The sequence below is a fragment of the Leopardus geoffroyi genome, chromosome A1, assembly GCF_018350155.1.
Source record: "Leopardus geoffroyi isolate Oge1 chromosome A1, O.geoffroyi_Oge1_pat1.0, whole genome shotgun sequence".
Taxonomy (NCBI): domain Eukaryota; kingdom Metazoa; phylum Chordata; class Mammalia; order Carnivora; family Felidae; genus Leopardus; species Leopardus geoffroyi.
The window spans coordinates 143,577,905-143,594,007 of NC_059326.1; the positions used below are offsets into that span (position 1 = coordinate 143,577,905).

At 37.9% G+C, this 16,103-nt stretch overlaps 1 protein-coding gene across 2 annotated transcripts in view; it reads left to right on the forward strand.

Moving 5' to 3' along the window:
• The window catches only part of CMYA5 (cardiomyopathy associated 5), an 89,852-nt gene that overhangs the window by 53,942 nt on the left and 19,807 nt on the right, over positions 1 to 16,103 (forward strand). The window contains exons 6-9 of one of the 2 annotated variants that reach the window (XM_045496675.1): positions 769 to 887; positions 7,954 to 8,103; positions 10,912 to 11,058; positions 12,127 to 12,274. In XM_045496675.1, coding sequence (XP_045352631.1) covers positions 769 to 887; positions 7,954 to 8,103; positions 10,912 to 11,058; positions 12,127 to 12,274 — 564 coding nt within the window. Of the gene's footprint in view, positions 1 to 768; positions 888 to 7,953; positions 8,104 to 10,911; positions 11,059 to 12,126; positions 12,275 to 16,103 lie in introns of those variants that run through there. The other variant, XR_006716736.1, reaches the window with a different exon arrangement.

Sequence of the window (16,103 nt, forward strand, 5' to 3'; positions counted from 1 at the left end):
ACTTCGGCTCAGGTCATGATCTCACAGTTGGCGAATTCAAGCCCCGCGTCTGGCTGTGTGCTGACAGCTCAGAGCCTGGAGCCTGCTTCAGATTCTATGTCTCCCTGTCTCTCCCTGCCCCTCCCTCACTCATGTGTGCACTCTCTCTCTCTCTCAAAATAATAAATATTAAAAAAATTTTTCTAAAGAATTTATAGACTTTATCCTCCTTCACTGTTGTATCCCCAGTACCAGAACAGTGCCTGCCACATAGTAGGTGAACATAATTTTTGAAAAACTAAATAACTAGAAGCATAATAGTCAGAGTTGAGAAAAGCAAGGGCATCAAAGAGTATGTGAATTTCCAGAAGGGCTGTCCACCTTTATATCCTTCTGGAAATAATCATTAGAATATAGTAATAGGACTAGTATATTAGGACTATCTGTTAGGACTAACCATTATAATAGGACTCTCTATTAGGACTATCTATTAGGACTAAACTTATAGATGCAAAATTGAGACTGTATAACTTGATGGAATCTATCTGGTTTGGGAATATAGGTATGCAATTTCTAATATTAATCAGTTACAACCAAAGGATCCTAGAATAAATAGATTTTAGACATATATTTTCTAGACTTTGAAACAGTTTAACTCCTTTTTGGATACAATGCCTCAAAAAAAAAACCCCACCACCACCACCACCAACTTTATTTTAAACAGTTATTTTCATTTTGTATGTTAGTAATTTCTTGACTTATGTAGAAATGTTTTTCCTCCTATGGTAGGTTGCTGTCTGCAATGGAGAACACAGCTTCTTTAGAGAAAATGCCTGCTGCATTTTCATTGTTTGAACATTATGATGACAGCTCAGCAAGAAGTGACCAGATGTTAAAACAAGTGGCTGGTAGGAATTTTAATATATTAATTACCTTGTTGAAATCTGGCAGTTTTTCCTTGCTTTTTTTTTTTTTTGTTTTGTAAAGGTTTTTTTTTTTTTTTAATATAAATACAGTTGACAATGTTATGTTAGTTTCGGGTGTACAACAATGATTCAAAAATTCGGCACATTGCTTGCAATGTGCACCCGGGTAAGTGTATTACCATCCATTACCACACAATGTTATTACAATGTTATTGACTATGTTCCCTGTGCTGTACTTTTCATCTCTGTGATTTATTTATTTTATAAGTAGAAGTCTGTACCTCTTAATCTCCTTTACATATTTCACTCATCCCCCAAATCCCCTCCCTTCTGGCAACCACCAGTTTGTTCTCTCTATATTTATGTTTCTATTTCTGTTTTTGTTTGTTTACTCATTCTGTTTTTTAGATTCCACACATAAATGAAATCATATGGTATTTGTCTTTCTCTGTTTGACTTACTTCACTTCACCTAATACTTTTTAGGTTCATCCATGTTGTTGCAAATGGAAAGATTCTGTTATTTTTTATGGCTGAGTAATATTCCATGATATGTATATCACATTCTATATATATATCACATCCTCTTTATCCATTCATCTGTCAACGGGCCTTTAAATTGCTTCTATCTTGGCTATTGTAAATAATGCTGCAATAAAGATAGGGGTGCATGTATCTTTTCATATTACTGTTTGTGTTTTCTTTGGGTAAATACTCAACAGTAGAATTCCTGCATCATATGGTATTTCTGTTTGTAATTTTTTGAGGAATCTCCATACTGTTTTCCACAGTGGCTGAGCCCACTTACATTTCTACCAACAGTGCACACCAATATCCACAATCTCCACATCCTTGCCAAGACTTGTTTTTTCTTGTCTTTTTGATCCTAGCCATTCTTACCAGTATAAGGTGATATCTCATTGTGGTTTTGATTTGCATTTCCTGATGATGAGTGATGTTCAGCATCTTTTCATGTACCTGTTGTCCATCTGTATGTCTTCTTTGGAAGAATGTCTATTCAAGTCCTCTGCCCATTTTTTTTTTTTTAATTTGTTTTTCAACGTTTTTTATTTATTTTTGGGACAGAGAGAGACAGAGCATGTACGGGGGAGGGGCAGAGAGAGAGGGAGACACAGAATCCGAAACAGGCTCCAGGCTCTGAGCCATCAGCCCAGAGCCCGACGCGGGGCTCGAACTCACAGACCGCGAGATCGTGACCTGGCTGAAGTCGGATGCTTAACCGACTGTGCCACCCAGGCACCCCCCTCTGCCCATTTTTTAATTGAATTATTGGTGTTTTTTTTTTTGATGTTGAATTGTGTAAGTTCTTTATATGTTTTGAATATTAACCCCTTAGATATATCATTTGAACATATCTTCTCCCATTCAGCAGGTTTCCTTTTGGTTTTGTTGATTATTTCCTTCACTGTGCAAAAGCTTTTCATTTTGGTATAATCTGAATAGTTTATATTTGCTTTATAGTTTTTGTATGTAAGGAAATATAACTGGAAAAAAAACCTCTTAGTTGTAAAAATTTACAGCTTGATTCTGAATCAAAGCATAAGACTAGCATACCATTACAGTTATAATCTGCATTTCCATTTGAACCTTTGTGACTGTCTTAGAATATCAAGGAGATAGGGAGAAGGAGTGATGGAACCAAAGGTCTCATCTTTTTTTTTTTTTTCTCTTTGTAAAACAAGATTTCTCTCTCTGTCTTCTAGAGATTATTTGCTTCACTCCAGCAGTTAGGTATAGAAGGAAAAATAAATAAAATATTTTCATATCTGTTGAACAGATTTTTCCTTATGAGTGGTTTTTCTCTCTTCAACTGAGCCCCTGCCCCCTTTTTTTCATACTAAACAGATTAGTTAGAGAACTACCAGCTCAGCATCATGCTCTGTGGCCAGGAGCCTCCTACTCAGCTGTCAGAAGCATCCTGCTGGCTCTTTAAAATATTTTTTAATGTGCTATTTTAACAAACAAGACAATGAAACTTATTTAGATTTCCCAAAGCTGCTGTGTTTCAGTGAAGTTACCAAGTTTCACTTACTGTAAAATGTACTCACCTATCTTCCTTAAAAGATGCTATATTCCTTCTAGACCACCTTAAAGACAGCTGATGTTTTTAAACTGACAATTAATTTACATTCCTGTAGGAACAATTTTAGTTTAGTAACTAGTAAAAGGCTTTTTCTGTGTCTTTTAGAAAGACCCCAAAAACCCATCAACCTTATATAAAGTGCAAAATTCGATGATTTATCCTAATAGATTTTATCCATAAATGTGTCAAACAAAAGGGTGTTTTTTGGTAGTGTCTTTAAGAGGCATTGAAATAGAGCAGTGAACTATTGGTGGGAATGTAAACTGGTATAGTCACTCTGAAAAACAGTATGGAAGTTCCTCAAAAAATTAAAAATAGAGCTACCTTATGACCCAGCAATTGCACTACTAGGTATTTATCCAAAGGATACAAAAATGCTGATTTGAAGGGGCACACGCACCCCAATGTTTATAGCAGTACTATCAACAATAGCCAAATTATGGAAAGAGCCCAACTGTCCATTTACTGATGAATGGATAAAGAAGATGCAGTATATATAAAAAAAGGAATATTACTTAGCAATGAAAAAGAATGAAATCTTGCCATTTGCAACAACCTGGATGGAGCTGGAGTATATTATGCTAAGCGAAATAAGTCAGTAAGAGAAAGACAAATCTCATATGATTTAACTCATATGTGGAACTTAAGAAATAAAACAGGTGAACATAGGGGAAGGGAAGGAAAAATAAGATAAAAACAGAGAGGAAGGCAAACCACAAGAATCTCTTAAATACAGATAACAAACTTAGGGTTGCTGGTGGGGAGGTGGGTGGGGCGATGGGCTAAATGGGTGATGGGCATTAAGGAAGGCACTTGTTGGGATGAGCACTGGGTGTTATGTGTAAGTTATGAATCACTAAATTCTACACCTTAAACCATTACTACCCTATATGTTAACTAACTTGGATTTAAATTTTTAAAAACCCAGCAATTAGAGCGGTGATTGGAAAGTAAGAAATTCTGATTAATGAAGTAGATTGTTTGCTTTTAAGGGATTCATTAAATGTTGTTTTTCATGTAGAAGGATTCTTTTGAATATCTGATAGGCAATGACAGGACATCTAATGTATTTTAGAGGCCACAGGGTTAAATTGTCACAAAGCGTTAATGATTTATTCGGAAATAGGGTGCATGGCAGTCCCACCAGTTCTGAGCTGTTTATAGGGAGACTGATTTCTGAGAGGAAAATGCCATGCATGGTGTGTCTGTTTCATAGAACTGGAGCCCAGGGTGTTGACTTGCTGCTAAATAGTTTTTGCTCATTTGTGACCAGTGATGCCTCTCAGATGTAAAATCTTTGCCTGGTACCTGAAAAGTTAATCTGATCATACCCTAAACCAATCAGAAATCCTAAGGAAAGGATGTGACTTTTCTACTGGGAAGTGGAACAGTCCCTAACACTCATTCCACACTTACATGATGCCATGTAAGGGTACCAGGGAGACTGTTAAGCATATCCTAGCATCCAATCTCACAACAACCCTAGGAGATAGGTTTTGTTCTTATTCCCATTTGACAGGTGAAGACACAGAGGGAACAGAAAAATGTCTCTCATATTGCCCTAGATACACAGCTACTTGAGGGTAGGGGGTGTGTGTGGTGGGGAGCACTTAGGCTTCAAGGTCTTCATACTTGAACCACTCTTCCACACCAGAGAGGTGAAGCACACTGCTGTAGCAGGAAGGGTAACCAGAGATTAGTGACATCCAAGGCTTCCTTGACTTTGGCTCCTGAGGACTTTTTAAATTATTATTTGTGGTAAAATACACATAACATAAAATTTACCATCTTAACCACTTTGAAGTGTACATCCACATCCTGTATAACTATCTCCATCATCCGTCTCCCAGGTTCTTTTCATCTTGTAAAACTGAAACTCTGTACCTACTGAACAACACCTCCCCATTCCCCCAGCTCCCCGGCCTCTGGCAACCACCACCCCACTCCCTGTCTCTATGAGGTTAACTACATCCCACGTATAAGTGGAATCATACAGTATTTGTCTTTTTGTGATTCACTTATTTAGCATCATGTCCTTAAGGTTCATCCATGTGTCAGAATGTCCTTCCTTTTCAAGGCTGAATAATATTGTATTGCATTGTATTGTATTGTATTGTATTATATTGTATTGTATTGCGTTGTATGTGTTGTATTGTATCATATTGTATTGTATTGTGTTGTATGTTTATATCGCATTTTGCTTGTCCATTCACCTATTGATGTCCACTTGGGTTGCTTCCAATTTTTGGCTGTTGTGAATAATGCTGCTCTCCTGGGAAGAACTAGATGGAATGGGAATCTGCATCTGGCCACACAGGTCCTGAAGTCTAAGTTGATCTGATGCTTAACTTCCTGAGTGTGACAGCTCTTTATGGGCACACTCCATCAGGAGGAGGGAATCCATGGGGTGATTTCTCTGCCCAATTCCTTAGCCTCCAATAAAGAAGCCTTAAAATCTCATTTTGTATTTTTTTTTTTTTGGCATTACTCCTGTGCAAGTTTATTCCTATAGAAGTGTAAACAGAGTTGCTGACATATGAAATCTCAGTCTCTAATATTCTGCCACATGGGAATTGTAAATCCAGCCATAATCGTTTGATTATATCTATGGAATATTCTTATTCTCTTTTTTAGAGTACTTTGAAAAGTAAAAGTATTTCCTGTTTTTGAAAAAGAATGTTTTAACTGTGATAATTTGGGGGGAAGGAACACATGAGGTCCAAAATCATTCCTAGCCCACACTCTTTGTTTAATTCTCTACAACTACTTCTTCCTTAAAATTTGGTGATTTGGGGGGAGTAAATATCACTTTTTAAGTTTGTTACGCTACCTGAGAGAGATGTTTTTGTAAACATGTTGTCATTTTTATGTATTATTTTTTAATTATTTTTTAAATGTTTTATTTATTTTTTATATATATATAGAGAGAGCATGAGTTGGGGAGGGGCAGAGAGAGAGACACACACACACACAGAATCAGAAGCAGGCTCCAGGCTCTGAGCTGTCAGCACAGAGCCTGACACGGGACTCGAGCTCACAAACCATATCATGACCTGAACCGAAGTCGGACGCTTAACAGACTGAGCCACCCAGGCACCCCCATGTTGCCATTTTTAAAAGCAGATATAGCTCAATGTAAAATTCATAGGAAAAAAGAAAGGGAGATTTTCATTGTTCATGCCTCAAGGAGTTCTCCTACACTGTTTCAAAGGCAATTGACAATAGTTGAAGAATTCTGCCTGGCTTTTCAGTAAACCTAGGTAACATGAAAATTTACTGAACTCCATTTATCCGGATGAACTCCTTTAGATGTGACACTGATTTCCTGCTGGGAAGACAAACAGGAAAGTCAAAGACAGTGTATGGGCCTCTGAACCATTATCATTTGTTGGGGAGGTGCTCTGCCAGGCAGGCTTCTGAGTTTATTAAGCATGGCTGCTCAGCCTAAGTTTACTCAGCATGTCTTACCTCTGTAGACCCTCTGTGATATACCAGATGATGGATCCCCGGTTCCACTCGCATCTTCACGGGCTTCCTGCCTTCTTCCCTCCATTGTCTGTGCTGCTGCCAAGGCCTTTTTGCCTTTTGAAAATTTAGCACTGCTGATATGTGAGAGAATCTGCTAAGCACTTAATGTATATATGCTGGTTACAACTAACCTGGGAGGAAATGTTATTATTATTATTGTTGTTTTCCCATTTTAAAGATGGGGAAACTGACACTAAGATAACACAGCTAGTAAGTGAGGGATCTGGCATTTAACATCAGGCTCTACTTTGAAGCCCATGAACTTGACCACCTGTTTATCCTGCTTCTAATTTTTCATAATTCTGTACTTCCTCAGCTCTTTATGTCTTTATTGAATCTTCGATTTGCCTCTTTTTGTTCCATCCCTTAGATCATTTATTTTTTTTTCTTGTTTTTACCTTCTTGTTGAACTAACCTTTATTGTCTTTTCCTTCGGTGTTGACTTTTAATAAAGTAATCTCATAAGACTTGGCCCATAGTATTTCAGTAAGCTTATCTCTCAGGAAATGTTGACTGGAAAAAATAACCACAAAAACAAATTTAGAAGCATAACATCTTTTCAACTATAGGAATAACCTTTTCCTCTAATTTGTAAAATATGTTCAATGCTTTTGTATCTCAAAATTTTGGAAGACAATTGCATTGGAGCTTGATTTATGGTGTTGTATACACTGTTAATGTTCAATATGCATAATGTTAACTTTTTAAATCTCTGTGAAAACTCTTGAGAATATTGTCTGAATTTAAAATTCAGAATAACAGAGTTATATCAGATATCTAAACCTTATCATTGAATCAGTTAATAGTGTACTTTTTCTATGTAATTTTAATATTTTGTTTAATATTTAAAAAAATATGTAGGTATAGTCACATTGGAAAGAGAAAATGGAATATAATTTCAGAAAGTGTATTTTGATATTTTATTCATACAAATCTTTTTTCTGTTTTGGTCATGTAGCAACTAAATCTCTTTTGTGAACATAGACTCTATGTAGAAGGATACAACATTGGTTAGGTAGCAGAGCAACTCAAGTTTTTGTTTTGAATGAAAACCATATCATTTGATGCATCCTCTAACCTGTATACATTTATTACTCTGAATATAGGACCACAGAGGAGTATTTTCAAGTGATCATATTTTGGGGTCTATTTTTATTTCTACGTGGATATAAGCACACATATACAAATGGATAAAAAACATTTTGGAGGGATATGCCCTTAAATGTCACAGTGGTTGTCTCCAGTGAGAGTCTTTGGGGTGGGGGGTGTTGAGAATGAGAGAGCCCTTCCACTTTTACTCCACGTACTTCTATATTGTTTGAATTTTTTTCAACAGGCCTAAGTGACTTTTGTAAAAGGAAAAAAAATCAATAAATAAAAACAGCATTAGTGATAATAAATCTTGCTTATATTGCAGTTCCACAACCTCCTAGATTAGAACCTCAGGAACCCAATTCTGCCACTAGCACAACAATTGCAGTTTATTGGAGCATGAACAAGGAAGACGTCATTGACTCATTCCAGGTTTACTGCATGGAGGAACCACAAGATGACCAAGAAGTGAACGGTAGGATCTCTAACACAGATACAGATGTGTGTGTACGTTTCTGCATCTTTATGTGAAGTACTTACAGATATCCATATTAAGACTCATTCCACAACGCATTTGTGGCCACATACAGAAACAACAATAAGCCAACAACCATATAAGTAAACATAAGACATATAAGCAAATATTGGAAGTCAGAATCAAGAAAAAGAAAATGCATAGGTATCATAATGGTCAACATGAATATTGTAATTGAGATTCAAATTTGGCTTTGAGTTCGCGGGATAACAGGAGCAACTAAGATATTCTGATTTTCGGAAAGGAAGTAACATACCAGCCTTTCAGGGAGAACAAGTCCCTTTCAGTGCTTGAATCTAAAAGAAAGTATAACACGTACCATTTTGCAGGGGAGAAATGAGCCATATATAGGACAGTGTCCTCCATAATAATTGTAGCACAAATGTAGGATTAGATGTCATGGTTGGCAGTTTCTCAGATCCATCTTGATAAAAGCTGCAAACAAACCATAAAGGTTAATTTAGAGTTCACAATTCTTGAGGCATGGGCTTTGAAAAATGTGCTTTCCTCATGTTCCCGATTAATATGCAGAGAGAAGTGAAAGTGCTTAGTAGGGTGAATGTATGATACATCTTTAGTGTATGATACATCTTTAGAGCCTCTGTAAATATCTCTCTGTTCAGTAGGACTTGTTTTTTCTTTCATTTTTTTTTTTTTTTTTTTTTTTGAGAGAGAGAGAGAGAGAGAGAGAACGTGTGAGCAGGGGAGGGGCAGAGAGAGAGGGAGACACAGAATCTGAAGCAGGCTCCCGGCTCTGAGCTGTCAGCACAGGGCATGACACGGGGCTCAAACTCAGGAACCATGAGATCATGACCTGAGCCGAAGTTGGACTCTTAGCCAACTGAGCCATCCAGGCACCCCTGTTCAGTAGGAGTTCTAATAAGACCTGGAAACCAGACACTTTGAGGTTGTACTTCCTGACGAATCAGAGCTGGGTGTGCTGGCATTCTATATTGCTTGTTGAAGACAGACCCACATTTTTTGGAAAACAGAGGAGCACACGACAGGATGGACATGCTATTCCAAAACTCAGGAGCCCAATTTGTAATGAGGAATGAATTTTATTATATTTCACTGTTACCAAGATTTAAGTTTTTTGAGATGTCATGTGATACATATTGAAATTAGAAAAAAGTTTAAAAAAATTTACAAAGGCAACCATAGACATAGCGTGAAGTTGGCTAAGTTTGTCAGTTAAGGACTCTTTATTTTACTGGTGACCTATGACCACATACCACATGAGATAAGTGTTATCCCCATTTGCAAATAAGAAAACTGATGTGAGGTTAAGTAATTTTCCGAAGGCCACACAACTTATACATGACAGGGGTAGGACTCAAGCACAAACCTTTGAGACTCCAAAGCTTACGTTTTTGTCTGCTTGTCTCTGGGTTTGTCTTGTTGTACCACACTTCCTCTTCCTCTGTATCTAGCTGCATATGTCATGGACCTTCGTGACTCTCCAAGACTCCTCTTAACAATGATTTATTGATTGCCTGAAGTGCTTTTTTTTCTTAGTACTTCACCTCCCCATCTGCCCCAGCCCCCAAACACTTACCTGTCCTGTGTCGCATCTATTCACCGCCTTGAAATCTGCAGATGCCTGTTAGCTAATCTGGTGATCTATACTGTGATGCCCTGCTCTGTGTAGGGTCTCCAGCAATGTATGTTATGTGCGTTGTTAAAAGAAGTACTGGGGCAACGGAACTCAGCCCAAGTGGATGATTCCACTGAAAACTGTAGCCACAGTTTCTAGGATGTGGGGGAAATGTTTTTCACTATGGAAGTCCTTATAAGATTCTTTAAAACAAACTTTCTGTCCAGAAAGAAGAGCTCATTGGGACAGAAAGATGCAATTAAATAAATGGAGTTGAAGAGTTCCTAAATTTCCTTTAAAAGTAAATGATCTGGGCTTCTTAACTGGGGGAGTTTTGAAGATGTGATTTTCAAGAGTAATCAGGGAGGATAACTAAAATTATCAGGGCTAATTCAAAAAAGAAAATAATTCTTTTTAAAGGAGAAAACATTTCAGTAAGAATAATCAGATTGGCCCAAAGGGGCAGGTGTTCGTAATGGTATCGAGTAATGATACTACTAAAATATTGAGAGTAAAGTGACTTAGAAACTTTTGGAAATGTCTTAATTGACCAAATTACTTTTTAGAATAGTTTATGACCTATCAAAGTTATTTAAGTATTTCTGTAAGTTGTGGAACTCTCTAGTTGGAAGGATTCTGGAATTCATGAAGAGGAACCAGGATTTGAAACTTTGAAAATTATACTGAATACTAAAATTGTTGACTAATTTGGGAAGTTGCTTTATAACATCATAAATTTGGAAAACATGGGGTTGTCCTTATTTTATTACATGCTCTCCTGAAATATTGGCATTGCTTCTTAAGAATTTTTTGAGAATGTATTACTGAGATTTAAGCTAACATAAACTATGCAATTTTAGTATTTGCTATTGAACTACATTACTTTAATTGTGGCAGATGAAGTTCATATCTTACTAATATCCTATTATTTTCTGTAAGTGTTCACATGTAATACGGCATCATTCTAAATGTCTCTTTTTAGCATGCTCTTGTTTTCTTAGGTATTTGAAAATACTAGCTATCACCTAATGATATCTGTAAGTTTATCAGTTTGAATTTTCCACCGAAAATAGTAGACCAATTCTTCTAGTAGCTAATTTCCAATTAACTTTAGAAGACACCCTAAAGCTTATAATTGTGTTTTGTGCTAGACTTGGTGGAAGAATACAGATTGACAGTGAAAGAAAGCTACTGCATTTTTGAAGATCTGGAACCTGGCCGTTGCTATCAAGTGTGGGTAATGGCTGTGAACTTCACTGGATGTAGTCTGCCAAGTGAAAGGGCAGTTTTTAGAACAGGTAAAGAGATGTTAAGAGGGTGTCGGGAGGCAATTTTCAATTAAGATCAACCTATAAGCATTTATTAAGCACCTATAGTGTGCTAGGTGTTGTGCAGTGGTGAGTACACAGTGATGAGTAAAACTGGGCTCCTGTTCTCAAGAAGCTTGCTGTCAAAGGCGAGAGATAAAACAAAATATCATAAAAATTGTGGTAAGGGTCATGATCTATTTATGTACAAGTTATTGTGAAAACACTCCAGAGGAGTACCCAAGAGAGCCTGGGACAGGGGCAGGTTTAGGAATGGCTCCTTAGAATTGATGCCTAAATGGAACCCTTTGAAGGATCAGTTAAAGGAGTATATTCCATTTATAGAGAACATATGAGCAGAGGCATCAAGGTAAGAAAAAGTATGGAGTGTGCAGGGCATTACAAGAAGTTTAGAATCATTTCTTTGACTTAAAAACGAGGAGAGGAAAGATGTGAGGTGACAAAGGCTAGTGTATGGGGGCCATGTTTGCTAAGGTAAGATTGGGCTTCATCGTATGGGTACTAGGAGCCCCAAAAGGTTTTTCAGCAATGATATTCAACTGGGAATGCATCCCATGATGGAATCTTTTCACTGAAGGCTGCCGTGGGTGTGGCATAAGCCAGGTTTGCATCACCTTTAAGATCATTCTAACTACTTCAGGGGGAGAAATGACTCCCACCATTTTATTCTTTCTTCTTGCCTCCTGAAATAAGTATTTATTGAGTACCTACTGAAGGCAAGATTATGGCTAACTTGTGTGAAGGGAGACAGACAAGAATCTGTATTGTAATTTGCTTGTAGATGTATAAAAAAACTGTTGAGATTTATAGGAAGCTAGTATTAGAGGCTCTCTGGGGATGGGTGAAAACCGTACAGTTTGGAAGGCAGAGGTGGGAGGGGGACTTTTCATTATATACATTATCTTTTGGGCTTTCAACCAAGAATGTATTTTTTGATCAAAAATTAAAATGAAACCATGCCCAAGCACTCTTCCCAGGGTACGAGGGAAGCAGAGCTGATGTTGATTGTTCCGTGATTGCTTTGGTTCTCTCTTGCAGCACCCTCCACCCCTGTAATCCGTGCCGAGGACTGTACTGTGTGTTGGAACACAGCCACCATCCGATGGCGGCCTGCCAACCTGGAGGCCACTGAGACCTACACTCTGGAGTACTGCAGACAGCACTCTCCCGAGGGTGAGGGCCTGAGGTAAGGATCTTTTCCACAGGGAGAGCCCAGGGTGCCTGGAACTCAGCTCAAGGTCCTAACCTAACTGAGCTTCTGCCTAGAGAGGGAGAAGAGCTTCCTAACATCCTGCTGAGCTCATTAAGCTGTTGATTTGATTTGCAACTCCATCACTATATTCGTCAATGAACTCCAAGTTTGTAATAAAACACATGCTACAATGTAGAATAATAACTCCCTTGTAAGAAAAATGTATGCAAATTTTAATAAGATAGAACATTCTTTGAGGTATATTTAACTTGAGTCGTTAGACAGGATTTATGCATATTTCATGCATTTTTTAGTAGTTATATCAGAATAGATACACCTAACTCAGGAAACTAATAGTGAGCTTATATATAATGTAAATCTGTGTCTCCATGATGTATTGGTAATATAAAGGAGCTAATTATATATATGTATATGTACATATGTGTATATATGTGTATATATATATAATATGTATATGTATACATATGTATATGTGTGTGTATATATGTGTATATATATAATATGTATATGTATACATATGTATATGTGTGTATATATATTATATATATATACATATGTATATGTGTGTGTGTATATATATTATATATATTACATATATATAATTACAGACACATACCTGCCTCTCCAAGAGCAAGAAGGATCTAAAGAGATTTTACCAGGAAAAAAAGAAATGGGAAGCTCTCTCACTAAACTTATAAAGCTTTAAATTTGTTAATAAAGGGGTATGCATCCTGGGGGCATTTGGTAAATGTTAATTTATTTACTGAGGTGGTGATTTCTTAGACTCCCATCCATGGCAATAGAGCAAGTTCACATTCCATGATATGTATTCAGATTATTATTATTAATGCTCATATTTTCATAGAGACACTTTTAGCTTGTTTTCATTTACCTTTTTGAAATGTTTATTTAAAATTTTTTTAATGTTTATTTATTATTATTGAGAGACAGAGAGAGACAGAGCATGAGCACGAGAGGGACAGAGAGAGGGGGAGACACAGGATCAGAAACAGGCTCCAGGCTCTGAGCTGTCAGCACAGAGCCCGACGTGGGGCTCGAACTCACAAACTGCAAGATCATGACCTGAGCTGAAGTCAGATGCATAACTGACTGAGCCACCCAGGCGCCCCTGAAATGTTTGTTTATTTTTGACGGAGAGAAAGAGGGCACGAGTTGGGGAGGGGCAGAGAGAGAGAGGGGGATCAGAAGTAGGCTCCGCACTGTCAGCAGTGAGCCCGATGTGGGGCTCGAACCCACAAACTGTGAGATCATGACCTGAGCCGAAGTCAGATGCTTAACCAACTGAGCCACCAAGCACCCCTAGCTTGTGTTTAAAACAAAGTTTACTGAAATAAATTATTTTGGTAGGATATAAAACTTTGAAATAATAGTACAACATTAGGCAGCTTTTTAATAAAGTATATTATTTAAGCTCTTGATTATCTACATGATCAATCAACAACTATTTATTTAGTTATGTAAGGTTTCACACGACTGAGCAATAATCATAGTTTCTTTTAAATATGTGAAGACAGGCTTCACAAAACAATGATCAAACAATGAATTCGTGTTGAGTGGGGTATGTATGGGTGGGATGTAGGCATTTCAGCAGATGTGAGAACATAGTAAATGTACATAAAACAACATAGCTGTTAATGTGCCAACTGCTGGATGGCAGACCTCAATAATCAGCAAATAGAGGCGAGGTGAACTCTGACCACAATGGTGTGGGAGAAGAAATGGGGGCAGCGGGAGTAGGGAGAGAAAGAGACAGAGACAGAGAGATTATAACTGACTTTTATTGAGCATTTACTGTGTGCCAGTCACTGTTTTTGCCTTATTTAATTCTCATAAGAACTCAGAGAAAACAGACTCTTTGAGAGGGTACTCAGCTAGTGAGTAACAATCAGGATTCAAGCCCCATTTTGTCAGTTGTCAAAGTCCAAGCTGCTAATCCCCATTTAATGTCACCTAGGGGCATCCTGAAACTTCCTGGAACTTCTCCACAAAAAACCCTTGGTGTCATGAGAACCCCGTATCAGCAGTGCCCAAGTCCCTGGCAACCCCTCCCACTGTTCTCCGCCATCACCTCAGTTCTTTCTGAGGCAAAATCAGACTGTTAAGGAGTGCTCTGAAATGACTCATCCTTGTTATGGCATCTGGCCTCAGCTGACATTTGCATAAATAATAGCACAGTTGGATTCTTAAATCAGCAGGGATCTGGAAACCCTGAGATCTAGTGGCCATCGCACTAAGGGAACTGTGATGTCATCTCATAAATGTGGCTACAGGGAGAAGGAATGGGGGGATGGATGGGGAAATGGCAATCCACTGAGGGCCTCAACATGCCAGGAACTATGTTAAATCTCTTTCAACTCTCTCAAAAATCCTAGGAGGGAGGTGAGGTGATGAACTCCATTAAATGAGATTCAAGAAAGTTAAATAATTTGGCCAAGGTATTAAATGATGGAGTGAGAATTTGGAGTCAGAATTCAGACTCAGATCTGTCTTATTCTCTCCACTAGTTCTAAAACTTGTATTATTATATAGACTGAGTTAGCATACTTCAACTGCCTGACAATAGGGAGTTATTATGTATCTAGAATTTCTTTTGACATATGAAAATTATAGATGTAAAGAGAGAATGCAGTATCATTATTCAAACCTTTCCTGACCAATGTTTTTCCTTTCCCTGATCACCCTGGGAGCCTCAAAACAAAACAAAACAAAACAAAAACAAAAAACCAAAATATTCATTTAGTATCAACAATGAATAATACATTCCAAACAAATCCTTCTATCAAAGCCAAAGAAGCCAAAGACGGTTCCATTTGTAAGAAGAAAATGGCCACCCACAAATTTTTTTTTTTTAATTTTTTTTTTCAATGTTTATTTATTTTTGGGACAGAGAGAGACAGAGCATGAACGGGGGAGGGGCAGAGAGAGAGGGAGACACAGAATCGGAAACAGGCTCCAGGCTCTGAGCCATCAGCCCAGAGCCTGACGCAGGGCTCGAACTCCCGGACCGCGAGATCGTGACCTGGCTGAAGTCGGACGCTCAACCGACTGCGCCACCCAGGCGCCCCACCCACAAATTTTATTAAGACAAAAGTTGTGCTAATTAAAACATAAGGCTTGTCATTATTTTATTCTGTTTGGGACTTGCTGGTAGGTTCATTCTAATTTTTCTTGTTAAAGGAGAGCCTCTGAGAGGCTGGATAAGCAGATGTTCCTAGTAGTTATAGAACAGTACAGGGATCCTTTGTTATTGAATGGATATAGTCCAGCAAGTTTAAAGTGAAGGGAAATTCCACATTCAGAGCCTTGTTGATAGCTTGGAGCTGTTTTGGAGATGGAACTGTTTTCCAGGTGCTAAAAGATTCCTCAGTGCCAGGAGGTAGAATGGTATGTCCAATCCACAACCCAGGGGGGACTCTCCAGCCTCTGGATCCCTGCTGAGTCTGACAAAAAAAATAACTTCTTGAAGCAAGCACACATTTGTTGGCCACAAATCACTACCTTGTTCATTTGCTAAGTCTGTTGCCGATGTACAACATTAGAGACATTCCTCATCAATACAAGAACCCTCAGTGTCTTAAACCCCAGGTTGGCATCAAGAGACTGCAATAACTCATTTTTAATTTCAGACGCCCAGAGCTGCAAAACTCATTTGTGTTTCTCTTGGTTCTCCAACTTAAGAGTTGAGAGGAAAGGAAAAGTGGCCATATGCCATAGTCTTTTGACTATCTGGTGCTTACAACTACCTTGAAAGTATTCCTTACAGAGTCTGATGGATCAAAAC